General features: G+C 44.5%; 1 protein-coding gene across 3 annotated transcripts in view; it reads left to right on the top strand.

Moving 5' to 3' along the window:
* LOC113224959 (matrilin-2) overlaps nucleotides 1-20,592 on the top strand; it is a 179,181-nt gene that overhangs the window by 60,839 nt on the left and 97,750 nt on the right. For all 3 annotated transcript variants that reach the window (XM_026454961.1, XM_026454962.1, XM_026454963.1), the window contains 2 exons: nucleotides 3,123-3,692; nucleotides 14,178-14,300. In XM_026454961.1, coding sequence (XP_026310746.1) covers nucleotides 3,123-3,692; nucleotides 14,178-14,300 — 693 coding nt within the window. The remainder of the gene's footprint in view (nucleotides 1-3,122; nucleotides 3,693-14,177; nucleotides 14,301-20,592) is intronic.

Raw genomic sequence — 20,592 nt, 5'->3', positions numbered from 1 at the left:
CCAAGGAGGATCCGCTACTTCCAAAGATCTCCAAAGGAAGAGAGTTCTCAGAGTGCGAGACTTGTGTGAATTTCCCTCCCTTCAAAGGTGCCTTAATTAATATCCTTCTCCATGGCAGGGTCTAAGCCTGGCCCCTCTTTTCAGCAGGTAAAGATTATTGGGTCACATTCTCCCTGCAGTAAGTTCAGACATTAAGGGTGGGGCAGGTGTGGCTCTTGGAGAAGGGCCTCCCTGGGTCTTGGGAATGCTCTTCCTTGTCCTCCTTCCTGGGATCTGCAGATCCATCATCCACTGCCCCAACCCAGGCCTATAGGCTAAACCATAGGAGCCTTCATGAAAATGAGACACCCCCGCCTTCTTTTTTTTTCTTTTTTCTGAGACGGAGTCTTGCACTGTCGCCCGGGCTGGAGTGCAGTGGCACCACCTCAGCTCACTGCAACCTCCACCTCCTGGATTCAATAGCGATTCTCCTGCCTCAGCCTCCCAAGTAGCTGGGACTACAGGCACGTGCCACCATGCCTGCCTAATTTTTTGTATTTTTAGTAGAGATAGGGCTTCACAATGTTAGCCAAGATGATCTCGATCTCCTGACCTCATGATCCACCCACCTCGGCCTCCCAAAGTGTTGGGATTATAGGCGTGAGCCCCCGCACCTGGCTGAAAAGCACCCCCTTAAGGTGCCTCTTAGGGTGAACTCAGCCCCTGGGGCTCAGGGCTTGGCTGGATTTCAGTTCCTCTCACCTCCTTGAGCAGGTGCCTGTGTGCAGCACCAACCACACAGCCATAGCTGTAACCCTGCCCCTACCCAGCCTAGGGCTGGACACGAGTGAGGGCTGATGGAGAGGTGGGCAGGGGAGAGCCTATACATGCAGCCAGCACATGTCGGGAGTTCCCACGTGCTGGATCCTTCATTACATCATTTCCTTAAATTCTTACAGCTGCCCAACGAGGTGGATAGTGGTTGCACCTCTGTATATTTTTTTCTTTTTCTAAATTATGAAAGATTTCAAACTCTCAGTGCTCCCATGTTCTCATCTATGCAGCGGGTATGATGCTTCTTGCTCCTTTCTCAAAAACTTGTTCTGAAAATCAAATGACACCACAGTGACAAAGTGCTCTGGAAAAAAGATGTTAAAACATCCTGCAAATGTTAGGTTTCATATAGATCTTATCGCTGAGACCTCAAAGGCTCAGTTTCTGTGTCCTCTGTTTTAAGACACTCACCCTGGACTCACCCAGCCCCCAGGGTTATGCATGGGTATGGCAAAAGGTTGGTTTCCTGCCAGGCTACTGGTGTTTGGGGGGTGCCTCCTCTCCTAAAACCATTAGACTTGTAAGGCAGCGAGGATGAGGTGTGTGTGCAGGCACTCAGGGACGAGTCACAGTCTGGCAAGCTGGCCTGGACAGGATGACCTCACGGGCCTTTCCCACTTCTCATTTTTATGACTAGCTTCACTGTTTCATTTTGGCTTTCTCTCTCTTTCTTGCAGCTGTGGTGATTAGGATTTAGGGCAAGCATTTGGGATCCCTTTTCTAATCCCTTTCAAATCCTGATTCAGCTGCAAAGTCCGGGAAGGGAGGAGAGAACGGGGGAGGAGGGACCCACCCTGGTGAAAGGCAGTAGCTCAGAATATCCGAGAAACTCCATCAGGAATGCCCAGCCTCCACCCACTGAGGCTGGAGGCCTCTCATCTCATCCAATATCATCCTAATGCTAGAAACACAAAAGGGATGTATTTGTCTATGGACTCAAACCTTTTACAGCCTTCTTGCTTAGATGCTTAAGGCATAAATATGGTAGTCATGGTGGTAAGGGAAAGACTTAACATTTGCCTTTTTCCAATTTAACTGTGTCCTTTGTTGAAATATTTCTTAGGTCCCCTTTTCTCCATTTCCACTACTGTCCTGGGATTAGATCTGAGTCCTCTTCTCAATGAGATTAGTCCAGAAATTGTGTAGACCATCCATGTTGCAAACCACTGCCAGACTCTGTTGACTTTTCGTTATGTAACTTCCCTATGGGAGAGGTGAGTTACATAACATGATGCTAAGATGCCCCTCACTGGTGGCATTATGTACGTATTTTTCAGTCTGAAAGGAAAGGTCTTTTTAAACTGGCTTCAGGCCATCTCTCCAACTAATTCCTGCCTGAAACTCCTAGTATTCCCTCTACTACAAGGTCTCATCACTTATTCTGTTACCCACCACATTCATTCCATCTTGGGCTTTGGTTCATGTGATCCGCTCCATGTGCGCCTTCTCTCTAATCTAATCGCCATGCATCTGTAAGGTCAGCTAATGTCCCATCTCCTTGATCCCAGCCCATTCATATCCCTATTCTCTTAGCAGCTATCGTCAGGACCACACAGTTTTCGTGACAGTTATTCTTTCATAGTTTTATTAGTTATGTCTCCCCAGGTAGACTGGAAGCTCCTTAACTTTGGACCCTGTCCTAAGCTTCTGTTATATTCTCTGCAGTGCCCAGCCAAGCTTATGTGTGATGTGGTAAAGAATAAAATAATTTTGACCCTGATCAGATATTTGGTTACATAAAAACTGCACTGGCGACTTTCTGGAAACTAACATGTTGATTTATCTTGCAAAAAGGATTGCTATCTGATTATAGCCAGTAGTCATGATCTTCCAGCCATGCACAAATATGCCCTTATAACTTCCATGAGTGGGGAGGAAAATTGATGAAGACTGAAGGTTTCAAAGGTGATCATCAGCCCCAGGATTTCCAACAATAGCTGGTCTGCACTGGGTCCTTAACTCTCTTTTAATGTTTTTATATTTATATATATATTTTTAATGCAATCTTGCTCTTGTTGCCCAGGCTGGAGTTCAATGGCACTATCTCAGCTCACTGCAACCTCTGCTTCCTGGGTTCAAGCGATTCTCCTGCCTCAGCCTCTGGAGTGGCTGGGAATGCAGGTGCCCGCCACCACATCAGACTAATTTTTGTATTTTTAGTAGAGACAGGGTTTTACAGTGTTGACCAGGCTGGTCTTGAACTCCTGACCTCAGGTGATCCACCTGCCTCCCAAAGTGTTGGGATTACAGGTGTGAGCCACCATGCCTGGCCTCTCTTCTAATGTATTTGACTTCTCCTCTTTCCCCAGAGAGCTCCTGTGAGGACAAGCGGGCAGACCTGGTTTTCATCATTGACAGCTCCCGCAGTGTCAACACCCATGACTACGCAAAGGTCAAGGAGTTCCTCGTGGACATCTTGCAATTCTTGGACATTGGTCCTGACGTCACCCGAGTGGGCCTGCTCCAATATGGCAGCACTGTCAAGAATGAGTTCTCCCTCAAGACCTTCAAGAGGAAGTCCGAAGTGGAGCGTGCTGTTAAGAGGATGCGGCATTTGTCCACGGGCACCATGACGGGGCTGGCCATCCAGTATGCCCTGAACATCGCATTCTCAGAAGCAGAGGGGGCCCGGCCCCTGAGGGAGAATGTGCCACGGGTCATAATGATTGTGACGGATGGGAGACCTCAGGACTCTGTGGCCGAGGTGGCTGCTAAGGCACGGGACACGGGCATCCTAATCTTTGCCATTGGTGTGGGCCAGGTAGACTTCAACACCTTGAAGGCCATTGGGAGTGAGCCCCATGAGGACCATGTCTTCCTGGTGGCCAATTTCAGCCAGATTGAGACGCTGACCTCTGTGTTCCAGAAGAAGTTGTGCAGTAAGTCCTGCTCCTCTGTCACTCTTCTAGAGAAACCATTAGAATTCATTCATTCATCTTCAAGTGTTCATTCTCTGTTACCATGTCCCAGATACTGTGCTGGCGATGGGTTTTCAACAAAGGCCAAGATAAACACAGTGTGCTCCAGGGGCTTACACTTTGACCAAGGAGACACTTTTTTTTCTTTTTCCTTTTGAGACGGAGTCTTGCTCTGTCACCCAGGCTGCAGTGCAGTGGTGTGATCTCGGCTCACTGCAAGTTCTGCCTCCCGGGTTCACGACATTCTCCTGCCTCAGCCTCCCGAGTAGCTGGCACTACAGGTACCCACCACCACACCTGGCTAATTTTTTGTATTTTTAGTAGAGATGGCGTTTCACCGTGTTAGCCAGGATGGTCTCGATCTCCTGACCTCGTGATCCACCCACCTCAGCCTCCCAGAGTGCTGGGATTACAGGCGTGAGCCACCACGCCCAGCCGCAGACACATATTTTTATTTATTTATCTTTCAGAGACAGGGTCTTGCTCTGTCACCCAGGCTGTAGTGCAGTGGCATGATCAAAGCTCACTGTAACCTCGAACTCTGGGGCTTAGGTGATCCTCTTGCCTTAGCCTCACAAGTAGCTGGGACAACAGGTGTGCACCACCATGCCTGGCTTATTTTTTAATTATTTGTAGAGACAAGGTTTCACCATGTTGCCCAGGCTGTTCTGAAACTCCTGGCCTCAAGTGATCCTCCTGCCTCAACCTCCCAAAGTGCTGGGATTACAGGCACGAGCACCCAGCTGAGACAGACATTAAATATATAATTATACAAATAAGTAACTATAGTTGTCACAGTGTAATGGAGGAAGAATTCAGGACATGATGGAGTGTGCAACCCCAGGACCTGACCTAGGCCTGGGTGTTCAGGGAGATTGTTCTGGGGAAGGGACATGTAAGTCCAAGCCACAGAATGAGGAAGAGTAGATAAACAAAGTTTTTCTTCAGCACATGGAGCTGCCCTGGAATTCCCTAAGTTGGAATTCATGAGTTGGAGTAGGGATGGGAATGGAAAGGCAGAAAAAGTAACATAATCTCTCCTTGGATGGTGTGGAATACCATGGCATTTTTGCCCCATGGTGGTGCTGGCAGAGGATGTTTTCTCAGCTGACAAAGAGGTCCAACTTATACAGAGGACCAAGGTGTGGTCCTGGCAGCTCCCTGCCTGTTAAGATTGTAGGGGCCACTCCTCACCTGCCAACTCTTTCTGCAGGAAGATGCCTCTCGGAGCTGCATTCTTCTGTGTTGGAAGCTTTCTTCCCTCTTTTGCTTTCTAACCCTCTTTCCATAGGTCTTCTCTCTCCCTTCCTTCCCGCGCACTTTCCAGTTATCTTTACCCCTGCTCCTGCCCCCCTCTTCTCAGCTGGTCAGCCTGCAGTTTCCTCCGCAGTTTCCTGCCTCTGTGGCTGCCTTTTTGTTTCTTCCTCCTTCAGGAGGGCAGGGGGCCAGCGGCCTAATCCGGGAAACTCGCGTCCTGAGTTGGTAAACAATGTCCCACCCTGACTTATCCATTCCCAGTGGTCCCTGTCCCCTCCAGCTACCATGAATCTTTGATGGGGAAATAAAAGGAAATAATCTATTTTAAAATATCTATTTGTAAATGATCTATGTGTAAATATCTATTCGTAAAATATCTTTTCCTAGAGCAGGGTGGAGAATGAGCTTTAGAGCCAGACTCCACACCAACTCCCCAGGAGGGGGCACCCAGGAGGGGGTTCTCAGAATGTGACATATTCTAGACCCCTAAGATATAGGCCCCAGGGAAAAACAGTGTGCTTTTGATGTGTATTAAACAAAATCCCCTGCTGAGAACTAACCTCAACAAGTGCAGAGATCTCATTTGTTCTTGACTCCAGAATCAAAAGATTTACTTAAGAAATCAATGCCACGAAGAAGAAAGAACCTTTTTCCTTGCAATGCCACTTGGAAAGTGTTCAGAAGTGCCATTTCCCTGGCACTGCAGAGGTCGTGTTGTGGTGTGCCGTGGCCCAAGTCAGCTGGAACACTTTAATCAGCAGGACACACTGCAAGCATTTCCAAGGTTTATGACTTTAAATGACTTCTGCAGAATTTATGTTTCCCCTTTCCTGAAAATATTAAAAGGGAAATTGGTTCTGTAACCATTTTGACAGTTTATTCATTTGTGTTGGAAAATTTTAATGGAGGGGTTCTTTTTATAATCATTCCGGATTTATCAGAAAATGGAAAGATAACATGATAAGGCTGAGGAGCTACACAGTGGGACTGACCTCCTGCTCCGCCCCCATGATGTTGAATAGGATATACCAATATGGACTTGTCCATGGAAAAACCATCTCTGGGTGCTTTATGGCAAGGCAGCAAAATGAAAAGGCAGTTCGGACTTTTCCTCCCTTCATCTTCTTTGTTATAATCTGGAAGCTCTAAGAAAACATCAGTGTTATCCCATTTGTTCCTGTGGCCTGAGAAATGAATCCCCTGTGAGTCCCCCCATCCACTCTGCAGGAGACAGGGCTGCTGTCTCTCCCTGCACTGCACTGCCAGGCTTTGCTCAGCAGACTCAGCAGCAGTCTTGAAAGGCTGAAGAGGCCCCAGGGCCTCTTTATCAACTGCACAGTAAAGACTGCAGTAACTAACATTTATAAAGCACTTTCCCGTATGTTATCGCAGAAAGCCCCAGGAGGCAGGCAGCACACTCCTGCCACTCTCTTTTTACAGGTTAAGGAAGTTGCTAAGTGAATCACCTGAAAAACAGATAGCCAAGATATACTTGGATGCTAATTCCAAATCTCTTGCTCATTTCACTCCTCTGCATGTTGGGAATTATAAAATCCTCTTTTAAGGTAAACTATTTTCTGATGGCCACCTCCACAGTCCATCCTGTCCTGGTAAACCTACCTTGCAGTTGGCATTCACCTGAAATAGGTGAAACTCTGAAGGGAGCCTTCGTAGGAGGAAGAGGAGCTGACTCTAGCCGTACAATCTTGAGCAAATCTTTGTGCTCTCTGAGCCTCAGTTGCCTCATCTGTAAAATGGGATTTTATAGGCAGAAAGTAGATGAGTGAACAGGTGTTGTAAATGGTAGAGCCCTATTCAGTGTGCACTGTGTTATGTATTATTACAATCAAATACACTGAGGACCGATGGGCTAGGCAGATGGCCTCAGTTTTGATCTGCACTCAGATGATTAGACAACAATGGTGAGCATTTTTCAAGTTGCAGATGACATCTCTGAGGTTTCAGAAGTTTCATTTGTTCCTTAACATTCATTGAACTTGTAAACCAAAAAGTATCTGAGACAAGTCCCAATCAATTTAAAAGTTTATTTTGCCAAGGTTAAGGACATGCCTGGAAAAAATGAACACAAAATCACAGGAACAATCTGTGGTCTGTGCCTTTTTCCAAAGATGATTTTGAGGGCTTCAGTATTTAAAAGGGAGAGAGGGAGGGCATGGTCACATTACTGAATCCACATGTTGCAAGAGAAAAGGAACAGGTAGGGGAATAGTCAATTATATATTCCTCTAGCGCTCAGGAAATCAACACTTTACATAAGATAAGGTGAACATAGAGTAGCTACTTATGGAGATATTTAACCTTTTATCTGTAGCGATCTGCTTAGGAACAAAAGCAAAGGCAGTTTCTTGCATTACTCAGCTTTTAGCTTAATTTTTTTCCTTTTGGCATAGTGAATTGGGATCCTGAGATTTTATTTCCTTTCACAAACTATACCCCAATAATAGCTAATCTTGTCCTGTGCTAGGCACTTTTAAATACAGTATTCCATTTAATACTTAAAATAACCCTTTGAGGCAGGTACTATCATTATCTTTTTTTTCTTTCTAAGAGATAGGGTCTCACTATGTTGTCCAGGCTGGCCTCGAACTCCTGGGCTCAAGCAACAGCCTCCCAAGTAGCTGGGACTATGTGTCACTATACGTGGCTCTATTATCCTTACTTTACAGAACTGGAACTTGTCAGGGTCTGCCTGGGGGCTCCAGGAGAGCTTTAAAGACAAGGTGATACTAATCATTACTAACATTTCTTGATATTAATGTATGCATGTGTTGTTTCAGGCTATTAGCATATGTTAACTCACTTTATTCACACAACAAACCTGTCAAGTAGATGCTCTTTTAGTTCCCATTTTATGGAAGAGGAAATTGAGAACCGAAGAGGTTAAATAACTTGTCCAAGATCACACACCTGTAAGTGCTGGAGCTTGTTTTTTGTTTTTGTTTATTTGTTTGTTTTGTTTTGTTTTTTGAGATAGGGTCTCACTCTGTCACCCAGGCTAGAGTGTAGTAGCATGATCATAGCTCACTACCGCCTCAAAGTTCCATCCCAGCTTGGACTACAGGTGTGTGCCACCATAAATGAATAATTTTTATTTAATTCTTTTTTTTTTTTTTTTAAAGAGAAAGAAACAATGTCTTACTATGTTACCCAGGCTGGTCTTGAACTCCTGAGCTCAAACAACCCTCCTGCCTCTGCCTCCCAAAGTGCTGGAACTACAGACATGAGCCGCTGTGCCTGGCCTGTAAGTGGTAGAGTTGAGACGTGAGCCCAGGCATTCTGCAGGCAGAACTGAAAATCAATGCTGCATCTGCAGATTGGGACAGGCGGTGTCTGGGTGTGATGAAGGCAGGACCTTTATCATACAGTGAGGAATTGATTAGACTCTGGAGTCAGACCTCGCTGGGTGAGAGTCCTGGCTTTGTCTCTTTGGCTGTCTGGCTGTGAACCTGAGCACAGTGGAGGCTTTATACCTGCAGGCAGGGACTTCCCATACCAGCCACAGCAAGGGGAATCCTGAGGTTGCATTCTCAGGCCACCCCTGAGACCACCAGGGAGAGGCCAGGTGCCTTGTGAATTGAGGTCCTGTCTATGAGATGACCAAAACCCACACATCCTGGAGTCTGCCATTTTTGCCACCCAGTAAGAGAAAACACTGAATCTAGGGGCTGCAGACGCTGTCCCAAGTGTTCTGGTTATTCTTGCCACCTGGGCAGGACTGCTTTTAATTAACTTCTAGATGCTGACTTTATCAGCCTCGTCTGGTATTTTGGAGCAGGGAGGCAGGCTGTTCCTACCCTAATAGCCCCACCTCACCCAGGCCAGGCACAATTTAAGGTCCTAATAGTATTCCTAGGACACACCCTTCATGAACTGACCTGGGCAAAGTCTACAGTGATTGTACCCCTTTGAGGCCCTGTTGTGAAGTGGGGAGGCTGGACTGACTTCACAAACGTTGAGTCTACTGTACTCAGTAATACAAAAGACCTCCAGCCCACCTCCCTACACTGACCACTCCTTTAGTCATTCATACAATCATTAAAAAAAAAAAAAAAGTTCTTCTTTCCTAGTCAGCATATCCAATCCCACCAATGACTTAGGCTGCTGATAAGTTATTCCTTCTTGCTGAACACAAGGCCTTGCCTGAGTGTAAACCCAGAGGGCCTTCTGAGAAATGAGGCTCGTAGGACTGTTTCCAGCAGGCCGGTGGAGGAGGCAAGACTGTGGTCTCCCCTTGGCTCTCATCACAAATGCCTGTCCCACAGAGGGCAAGGCATGAGGCCTGGATGCTCTGAAAGTCACTCAGCACTCACCCACAGCATTCTACAGATGGGAAAGTTTTATTCTAGTTTAGTGAAGATGTTTGGGATTCTTTTGGTTGAAAGTGTCAGGAATTCCATTTTTTTCCTAAAAGGTAGGGTTAATGCATTATATCCATGGAAACAAGGATGGCAGTCATGGGGGTCGTGCTTTCACTCCATCTCCCTTCCACTCCTCTCCTTCTCAGGTCCACAGTCAGGAAGCATGCCCCCCTCCCCGCCAGCCCCTGAGGCTCACTTGTCCTCAGTTTGAGCCCCCTTTTATTCGGTTCTGGTTCCTAAATGCCAGTAAAGGACTCTGATTGTCAAACCCTGTACCAACCAACAGTGTCAGGAGTGGGACTACCTCAGACCACCACGGCAGCTCCCAGATGCAAGGTGTCTGGAGTGCGAAGGAAAGGCAGTTTTTAGAAAAAGCAAGTACCAGATTAAATAATAGTAAATGTCTGTACTGAGGTCCCTAGAGCCCGTCCATGCCTCTACAGGTAAAGAAATAGTCTACAAGAGCTACCTGATTTCCCAGAACTTCCCTCACTTGTTCAAGGTAGAGGGGAACTAGAACACAGTCTTCTAGCTCCCAATCCAGTGCCTTTTCCATTACACCAAGTTATAATGTTCTAGTTCCAGTTTCTCTTATGGCACCTGGCCAACATAAGCCTTAGTAACAAGCTGTCACTGTAAAACCCAGTGCAGTAGTTATTTTAATTCCCCCTCCCCACCACCATTTTTTTTTTTTTTTTTGAGATGGAGTCTCTCTCTGTTGCCCAGGCTAGAGTGCAGTGGCGCGACCTCTGCTCACTGCAACCTCTGCCTCCCAGTTTCAAGCAGTTCTCCTGCCTCAGCCTCCCGAATAGCTGAGACTACAGGTGCCCACCACCATGCCTAGCTTATTTTTATGTTTTTAGTAGAGATGGGATTTCGTCATGTTGGCCAGGCTGGTCTCAAACTCCTGGACTCAAGTGATCTGCCCACCTCAGCCTCCTAAATTGCTAGTATTACAGGCGTGAGCCACCATGCCTGCCTGGCCTAATTTCCCCATTTGATAGGTGAAGAAAGTGGAGTTCAGAGAAACCAAGTCATTTGCACAAGGTCATAGGGAGTGGCGAAGCTGAGCCTTCAGGCGGTCTATTTCCAGCAGTCATCCTCTCCGCACTGCGGCCTGCTGCCCTCCAGATATTTTCTCTCCCTCACATCTCCTGTCTTCTTACTTTGTCTGTTAGGGTCTCAGCAAGAAGACAGGCACCAGGTACATCACTTGGGCCTCCCACTCATGGCAGTGGGTGACTGCCGTGTAGTTGGCTGCCTACACACGACACTTCCTTAATTATGGAGGGAGACAGGGACACGCTGTGAGTGCCTCAGAAATGCCCTCTGCCCTTGGGTAATTTGACTCCAGCAATCCATGAAAAGAAGAAAGTCTTTCAGGATGCAAAGCAAATGCAAATTAAAAGTGGGATAATGATTACCCTTCACCATAAGATTGTCAAAACTTAAAGTTTGATGACACCAAGTACCGAAGTTTTGAGGGCATCATTAGGACCATCATTGCTGATATGAGCTGTCTTGGAAGACAATTAGGCCATATCTATTTAAAGTGAGACCCAGTCCTAGAGAAACCATTGCACATGCCTTCAAGGAGACATGTTCAGGAATGTTCATCACAACACTGTGAAATAAAAACTTGGAAACCACCCAAATGCTGACCATTGGGGAAACGGCCAAATAAAATGAGGACAGTCATGTGACCAATGGATAAATCAATTGGGAGGGATAAACTAGATCTAAGATTTTGATTAAATCTAAAATACAGTTAGTTTTCATTATTCACAATAATTTTGTTTTATAAAGTCACTACAAACACTGAGTTAGAGAATACTAAACCATTGCTCCTGCGGGAATATAGGGTGAGGTTCCTGCAATCCTCTGGTGACAATATTTTTTGTCAGCTAATCAATACATAGCCTTGTTTTACGTATGTTTCTGTTTAAAAACATCTTACTTGTTTTTGGTTTGTCTGTTTTTTGAGATAGAGTCTCGCTGTGTCTGCAGTGGCACAATCTCAGCTCACTGCAACCTCTGCTTCCTGGTTTCAAGCGATTCTCCTGCCTCAGCCTCCCGAGTAGCTGGCATTACAGGCGCCTGCCAGCATTCCTGACTACTTTTTGTATTTTTTTTAGTAGAGTCACGGTTTCACCATGTTGGCCAGGCTGGTCTCAAACTCCTGACCTCAAGTGATCCACCCACCTCGGCCTCCCAAAGTGCTGAGATTACAGGTGTGAGCCACCATGCCTGGCCGAAAACATCTTATTTGATATATACCATTGATTCATTAACATCAGACCCAGAGCCAACGATAACTCCTGACTGAATGAAACTTATCTAACACGTGTTTTCCCTGTAAGGCACATTGCAGCCTTTCTGCACTGAGGAACACTAGACAGCACATCACCGTTTTAAACAGCAAAATCACTTACAGAAATGAAAAAAAAAAATCGTGGTGCTAAGTAGACTGCGAAAAGGATACTTGTTTACAGAATGAAAGCTGAAAAAGAAGGCAGAGTGGCACCTTATCCAACCTCAGCTGGGAACATCTGCACCAGGCAACACATTTTTTTTTGTAGTCTCAGTTACTTGGAAGGCTGAGGCAGGAGGATCACTTGAGCCCCGGAGATTGAGGCTGCAGCAAGCTGTGACTGTGCCACTGCACTCCAGCCTAGGTGACAGAGCAAGCCTGTCTCACAAAAGAAACTAAATGTAGAGGTATTTTAAATTGAGCGCTTATGCACTCTGAGCATGTCCACTAGTGACCATGAAAATGCTGTGAGTATTGGTTTGGGCTTACAAATACAGTTTAGTGAGTAGGCAAATTCATAAATGTGGAATCTGTGAAGAATGAGGATCAACTGAACATGTCTTCACAGTTTGACATCTCTGAAACTGGGGTGCATTTTAGATTCCATGAAATACAGTACACGTATCAACATGGATAGAATCTGTGATTAATATTGAGTGAAAACTGAGTTGAAGGTCAATATGTATAGGATGAACCTACAGATGCAAAATAAAACAAAATGCCACCATAATTCTCCTTTGCTGTAAAATGGTTAACAGGTATCTTCAGCATTCCCCAGGCACTATTCTCAACACTCTACCATCTCCATTAATTTACCCTTTTTGAGGTTCTTATGAGGTAGGTGCTATTTTTATCCTCATGTCATATAAAGAGGTTAAGAAAATTGCACAAAGGGCTGGGTGTGGTGGCTCATGTCTGTTATCCTAACACTTTGAGAGATTGATGCAGGAGAATTGCTTCAGCTCAGGAGTTTGAGACCAGCCTGGGCAACATAGTAAGACATCATCTCTATTTTTGAAAATGAGAAAATTTCTATTTTATTTAAAAATAATAATAATAAAAGAAAATTGTACAAGGTCACAAGAAACCTGTTTATTTCACCCTGAAGTAAAAATGACTGATTGGATCTACAAACCTTCCTAGTGTTATTTGTGTCCTAACAGGAACCAAAACACAGACAATCAAACTCAGAACAGTACATTCTAAATTGTATTGTTGTGAAATAAAACAGCTTCACTTCCCTAGTTCATTTATTGTCCACCATATTTCTTACTCCAATGTAAAGAGACATAAACTTCAGATGGATTTAATCACGGCAGAGTTTTCATAAGTGCTGGATTAATGGAATTGTTCTCAGCTTTTGAGAGCTCCTTTTATTTTAGCTTCATAAAAATATATTTCTACATATAGACACCTTTTTTGTTTATGAGAACACTTGCATAACTTGTTGTTTGTACTGTTGCTTGTTAATTTTAAATACAATCAAGTTACATTGAGTAAAGTCAGAAATTAGGACATTAAAAAAAGAGAATTTTTATGAGCTACAGACAGACTTATGCAAGAACCAATGTACCAGAAAGCTGAGGTGCTTCAGAAACTAAATGCAGAGGGCAGGCGTGGTGGCGCATGCCTGTAATCCCAGCACTTTGGGAGGCCAAACTGGGAGGATGGCTTGAGCCCAGGAGTTTGAGACCAGCCTGGGCAATGTAGTGAAACCCTGTCTCTACCAAAAAAATTTTAAAAGTTAGCCAGGCATGGTGGCATACGCCCGTAGTCCCAGCTACTCGGGAAGCTGAGGTGGGAGGACGGCTTGAGCCCAGGAATTTGAGGCTTCAGTGAGCCATGATTGTGATACTGCACTCCAGCCTGGGAGACAGAGCAAGGCCCTGTCTCAAAAAAAAAAAAAAAAAAAAAAAGAAAAGATGCTAAATAAAGAGATAACATAAAGATTATAGAAACATGAAACGTGTGAATGCATTTTTTACTCCAAATTTTGGTGTATACTTTTGCATATTAAAAAAAATTACATTACCCTTGAAACATGATTTTGAGAAACTGTTGGTTCTTTAACACATTCTTGCTTATTTAATAGCTTTTCCTCCAGCCCCATTGCTGCTTCCTAAAAATCCACACTTAAGCCAAAGCCCCCTCTGATGCTGGCAAACTTTTCTGATTCCCAGCCACCACATAGGTATTAAGTTGAATTGGAAATTTCTTGCTTTTTTTTTTTGTAGATCAAAACCAATCAAGTATCAGCAGTTTCATATAGTTCAGCCTAACACCGTTTCTCTTTGATTTTCCATGGCCCTTTATCTGGCCCTGTCTTGTCCACCTTGGACTGTGAGCCCCCTTGAGGGTAGGGACTGCAGCTTGTTTCTGAGTCCTGCCCATAGGAGAGAGTAGGTGCTGAATAAATGCTTGCTGGCAGGTGCTTGCTGGCAGGAATGGAGTGAGAAAGGGTGTCACTGTTGACTTACCTTCCTGTGTCTTCCCTTTCAGCGGCCCACATGTGCAGCACCCTGGAGCATAACTGTGCCCACTTCTGCATCAACATCCCTGGCTCATACGTCTGCAGGTGCAAACAAGGCTACATTCTCAACTCAGATCAGACGACTTGCAGAAGTAAGACTGCTTTGCTGATATATTTGTGGTTTCTTCCTCTTCGCTCTTCCTCTCTCTTCTTTTATCTGGGCTCATTTTATTCATCTGTGATGCCTCACCCACCCCAGTTATCATCTCTTGGGGACAGAAATAAAGTTTGGTATTTTCTGTTGACCCCATCACAGTGCCTAGTCCAGAGCTGGGCACACAGTAGGCCATCAGGAAGAGTTAGAAAGCTAGGTAGAAGCACCGTCTCAGAAATAGCCTCTTTGAATGTATGAACTGGTCTTCTTTACATCCAAGCTTGTTCTTTAGCAGGGACTACCGAAGAGCCTTTTCATCCACTGTCTTTATTAACTGTACCCTTAGGAACTGTTTCCATATTTTATTATCTTCTATAAAGCATGGATTTAGGAAGAGTTATTAACCTCGGCTGGGAGTGATTATTCAAGTTCTGTTTTAGAGGGGTGCAGGGACCCAGTTGCTTTGGTGTGGGACACTTTATAGGTGTCCTAGATTTTAAAAAGGGGGTAAACAGATGTAAGATATTAGAACTCACATTCTCTTTTTTGGCTAAGTGCCAAAGACTAGACAATATACTGATACTTGAGCCAGCACAAGGTAGTCTACCCCTTAAAGGACAGAATTACCCATACACAGAGTACCATGTCCTTACTTTTTAAAGTTATGGATAAAGCCACTGAGTTAACCCACAGACGACCAGGCTACCAAAAGCAAGGCATGAGGAACCCACATGGAAGCAAACAAAACTCAGCTAATCTGACACTTAGTTCATGCACTGAGTAACTGTTGCAATGTGTCATTGTTATTATACCTCATGGTAAGCAATTAAGCATTAATGGAAAGCAGTTTGCACAAATGGCTATAATTAGTGTCACATTTATAGAAGCAAACCACCTTTTTTCATGTTTCTTCTCACTATTCTTCAGTTTCAGGGTTGAGTGGTTGGCTGGAGTTTTCTCCCTGCCCCTCAAGATTAGGTAACATCTGCTTGACCCTCCAGTTCTGTGTGGCCTGTGGAAGCCCAAAGCCCTCTGGACTCTGAATCGCAGGGGTGGGGTGGGGGATATGTGTTCTTCGGCTCCTCTCAGACCCCAGGATCCCAAGTTGAGTGCAGCCTGAATCACCCTTATCTTCCACTTGAAGATCTGACGCTTCCTCAAGACCCACAACAAAGTCACTTGCACCAAATACTCACAGGTTTCCTAGAGTTTCCTAAAGAACTGGGGGAGACCGTGAAAGGACATCTCACACATTGCTCAGCAAACAACCTAGAGATCTCTTTAGACACCCCCCTCTATACACCTCCACCTCTCCAGGTGTTCTACCTCCCCACAACCATCCTCTGGAGGCATCCCTCATCCTCTTCAGCATCCTCCCCTCTGCCCCAGATGTTTCTCTGGCCCATCTCAGCCTCCCATCATCTTGCCCACTCTCTTCCTGCCCTTCTCCTCCTCCTCCTCCTCCTCCTCCAACTCCTCCTTCTCCTTCTCCTTTCTTCTTTTCCTTTGATTTGTTTTTTTAAGACAGGGTCTTGCTCTGTCACCCAGGCTTTAGTACAGTGGCACAATTATGACTCGCTGTAGCCTCAACCTCCTAGGCTCAAGCAGTCCTCCCACCTCAGCCTCCTGAATAGCTGGGACTACAGCTGCATGCCACCATGCCGGACTAATTTTTGTAGAGATGAGGTTGCTCAGGCTGGTCTTGAACTCCTGAGCTCAAGTGCTCCATCTGTCTCAACCCTCCAAAGTGCTGGGATTTACGGGAGTGAGCCACTGTGCCTGGCACCCTTCTTTTCTTAGGAGCACAAAGAATTTCTCTCCTTGTCTCATATCCCACTGAGTGACTGGGATCTGGGAATCTGCTGATATTTATTTTCCGCGGGCTGGCCTAGCCAAGCCAGAGGAATTCTGACACCAGCAAATAAAAAATAAAATGTTCTTGCCCTGATTTTATGAGCAAGGCCTTCCCCCACACAGCAAGGTTTGCCAGACCCCTGCCTGCGCCTGCCACAGGCCCTGATGTCCCCCGGCTCTCAAGTACTGCTCTGGCCTTGGCTTCCTCCTGCCTAGGGATGTGCCACAGGAGAACGTGAAGCAGACCCTGCCTGGACTTCAGACAGACTGACCAGGTGGAGGGGCAGGGAGGCCCTGGCAGAGGAGGGCTAGGAGCTCAGGGCAGGGCTTCTCAAACTTCAGTGACTAAGAATGAGCCAGGAAGCCGACTCCTGGGCTCACCCTTAGAGATTCAGAGTTAACAGGTCTGGATTTTCAATGAACTGACAAATGACTGCCAGGCTTTGAGATTCACTGGCCTCAGGCAGTGACGGATCCCAGGGAGGGGCTTAGCTGAGCTCTGCTGTCCCATCTGACCCAGCTCTCTAGTCACCCTGAAGCAGTTAAGCCATCTTAACCTTCAGCCAGACTTAGCTTAATAAATGTGCAGTGATAAAGGATAGCTCTCTCTCTTTCAGAAGAAGATAATACCAATAACTCTTCTGCTTTCCCAAAATTGGTGTACCAGGGTCCTTGGTGGAAGAACAAGGCCTTCACTGTCCACAGATCTGGGCTTGAACCCTGACCTTATCACTTACCAACTATGGCTGTCTCACTCTGAGCTGGTTATTTAAATTCCTTGACTCTCAGTTTCCTCACCCATAAGATGGGAAGGGTGGTAACAAATCAATACCTATCTCACTGATTATGTCCTTGTTAGGCCCTGTTTTTGGTCTGAGGGACAGTTAAAAGCCATGCCAAGTAAAGGCTGTGCCATCTACTGACCCCTGCTGATGAGCAGGGACCTGTGCCTGCCAACACCGAGAGAAACTCACAGTGGGCCTGGAGAGGAGGGATGCACTCCACTTCTGGAAGCTATTTCCACTTGATTTCCATGTCCTGGGCGTAGCTGGATAATCTCCCAGATGAAAAGCCATGTGGCTGACACCTCCTCCCCAAAGCACCTCTTACTCCCTAAGAAGTGCTTGCCATTCTTTCTTCCATACAATCATTGATTGGTTCATTTATTTTTTCATTTAACAATTGTTTTTGAGCATAAAAATGTGCCAGGCAGCATGAAAAGTACTGGAAATAAAATAGTGAATAACACAGCAATACTCTTTCTTTTTTGGAGCTCACAGTTTTGCATGGGAGTTAATCAAATAAACAACCAGGGTAATTGCAACCAAAAGTGACTGCAATCCACGTCCACCTCAGTGTGCAACACATGAGGTCAGGCCTAACTATAGCCACTTGTTAGGTGTTTACCATGTGCCAGGAGCTTTCCTGCGTGGAAGTCTCGCTGTGTCGCCCAGGCTGGAGTGCAGTGGCTGGATCTCAGCTCACTGCAAGCTCCGCCTCCCGGGTTTACGCCATTCTCCTGCCTCAGCCTCCCGAGTAGCCGGGACTACAGGCGCCTGCCACCTCGCCCGGCTAGTTTTTTGTATTTTTTAGTAGAGACGGGGTTTCACGGTGTTAGCCAGGATGGTCTCGATCTCCTGACCTCGTGATCCACCCGTCTCAGCCTCCCAAACTGCTGGGATTACAGGCTTGAGCCACCGCGCCCGGCCCACAATGAGCTCTTAAAGTGGGTTTTATCACTCTCATTTTACAGATAAGCAAAATAAGGAACAAAAAGGTTAGACGATTTACCCAAGGTCACATGGCTAGCAACGTGATCAAACCAGAATCCATGTCCTGTTATGTCCTCGCTCTTGGCCATCATTTGAGAGTGTCCCATAACCCTAGAGGACCCCTAGATGGCAGCAGGACAACCCTTCAATCAGAAAACCTTCTCCAAGCTGGGAAGACAGATAGGTTCCCCAGCCCACTAATCCCGGGGAGACTTAGAACTAATTCAGGACTAACATTCAACAGATTGTTACTTCCCCAAGGTGACTACCAATTGCTGTGGTACTGTCACTGCACAAAATCATAGTGGGAGGGCTTCTTCAGCAACTGCCTTCGGATACACATGCGCATACACACTATAGAATATATACATATGTATATGTCCCCACCATTGTATATTTGTAATTTGTGTGGAGAGGGGAAGCAGACACAGTTGATTGATACATTCTTTGAATGGTGATGGACCTTGGCTATTAGACTTCTGGCTTCTTTTCCTATGGAACTTCAGAATTCTGTCCCCTCCCAGTGTCCCAGAAGGGTGATGGTTCTTATAGAATCAGGTTATTACAAAACACCTGAATCCCATATTCAGACAACCTGGATCAGCAGTTGAGCTGAAATCCTACTTGTCTATAATTTCCACTTTTGATCCTATTTCTGCCATCTGAAGCCGTATACCAAAAAGTTATTTCCTTATCCAAATAAAAAGAAAAAGCCCTTCAATTATTGAAGAGTGTTATTCCCACACACTGACCCCATTCCTACCAATTTTCTCTTCTTCAGGGGAAAAAAACACATCTTTTGATGACTTAGTTTTGGGTCTCTTCACTGTCCAGGTAACCCTCTTCTGGGTGGATATTAGTTGTCTAAAAAGAGCCTTTCCATCCGAAGACTAGATCAAATGCATTAAAGAATCTTAACTTCCTCTTTTCTTGGCCTTTTGGCTAAGATCAAGGTGTAGAATTTTACCTTCCAGGTTGTGTCTATATGGACAATTTTGAATGTACTGGATGTCAACATTGTGGATTACTTCTGCCTTTCAAAAAGTCTTCTCTATCCAATACCATTATATGAGATATATGCAAAAGCATCAGCATAATACCAGAACAATGGAATTTTATGTTCCTTCCTTTTCCCTTTTAAAAAAAATGGGGGGAAAGAAAACCTCATGAAGTATGCCCCTCTTCACATGCTTCCCCTTCCCCAAATTCCTGTCCTACTAACAAGAAAGAACTTTATCTTGTTTCTTTTTCTTGACGTATTTTTCAAAATAAGGAATTTTCCCTTTCTTCTGGAACATTTAATCTATCTGAAAGCTGATGATAATGCAGCATTTAGAAAACTTCATTTGGCAGAAAATATAGACTTTCTTATCCAGCTTAATTTTTTTTTTTTTTTCTCTCAAGAACGATACCAAATGCATTTAACTGCTTTCATTCTTTGGAAATGTTCCCAACATTATTTTTCCCAAGCTACATAAGTGATTTAATAGATTTATCTTAGAGTTTAAACAAGGAGCATGACCCAAAAAAACCACTGAATTATTAGAGAGAGATAATTATAACCAACATTCTTCATGAATTTAGATGTGAAAATTCTTAAAAACTTAGCCAATAGAATTCAACAATATATAAAAAGAACAATACATCAAGACCAAATGGAGTTTATTCCAAGAATGCAAGTTTGGTTTAACATTCAAAAATTAATCAATATAATTAATATAATATAATAGTGGCCAGGCGTGGTGGCTCATGCCTGAAATCCTAGCACTTTGGGAGGCCGAGTTGGGCGTATCACCTGAGGTCAGGAATTTGAGACCAACCTGGCTAACATGGCAAAACCCTGTCTCTACTAAAAATAAAAAAAATTAGCCTAGTGTGGTGGTGCATGCCTGTAATCCCAATTACTCAGGAGGCTAAGGCAGGAGAATTGCTTGAACCTGGGAGGTGGAGGTTGTGAGCCGAGATTGCACCACTGCATTCTAGCCTGGGCAACAGAGCAAGACTCTGTGTCAAAACAACAACAACAAAAGCCACTAAAACTAATAAATGAGTTTAGCAAGGTTGCAAGATAAAATGTCAATATACTTAAAAAATTACTTCATTGTATTTCTGTATACTGGCAACAAAAGTCAGAAATTGAGATTTTAAAATACCAGGTATAATGGCATCAAAAATATGTAAATTAGGGATAAATTTTAAAGATGCGTATGATTTACACATTGAAAATATAAAAGATTTCTGGGATTAATTTAAAAAGACCTAAATAAATGGAGAGATATACCACATCATGGATTGGAAGACTTAATATGGCCAAGATGTCATTTCTTCCCAAATTGATCCATAGATTCAAAGCAATCCCCTTCAAAATCCTGGCAGACCTATTGTTTTTAGAAATTGACAAATGATTTTAAAATGTATATGAACATGCAAAAAAAAAAAAAACTAGAATAGTCAAACCCAGTCAATTCTCATTATTCCCAGTAGTTATGATCTATAAAATATCCATAAACACTAAATTGCAAATTCTGAATCACTGCTCCTAGATGAAATACAGAATTGGGTTCCTGAGAGCTTCCAGTCACAACATCCAATCATAAACTTGTTTGATGTTCTGTTAAAGACACATTTTTGAGTATATACTGTTAATTCATTAACACTGAAAGC

This window comes from Piliocolobus tephrosceles, chromosome 7, assembly GCF_002776525.5.
Source record: "Piliocolobus tephrosceles isolate RC106 chromosome 7, ASM277652v3, whole genome shotgun sequence".
In the NCBI taxonomy this organism is placed as follows: Eukaryota; Metazoa; Chordata; class Mammalia; order Primates; family Cercopithecidae; genus Piliocolobus; species Piliocolobus tephrosceles.
Note: the sequence above shows the minus strand (reverse complement) of the source record. Positions and strands in the feature narration are given on the sequence as shown.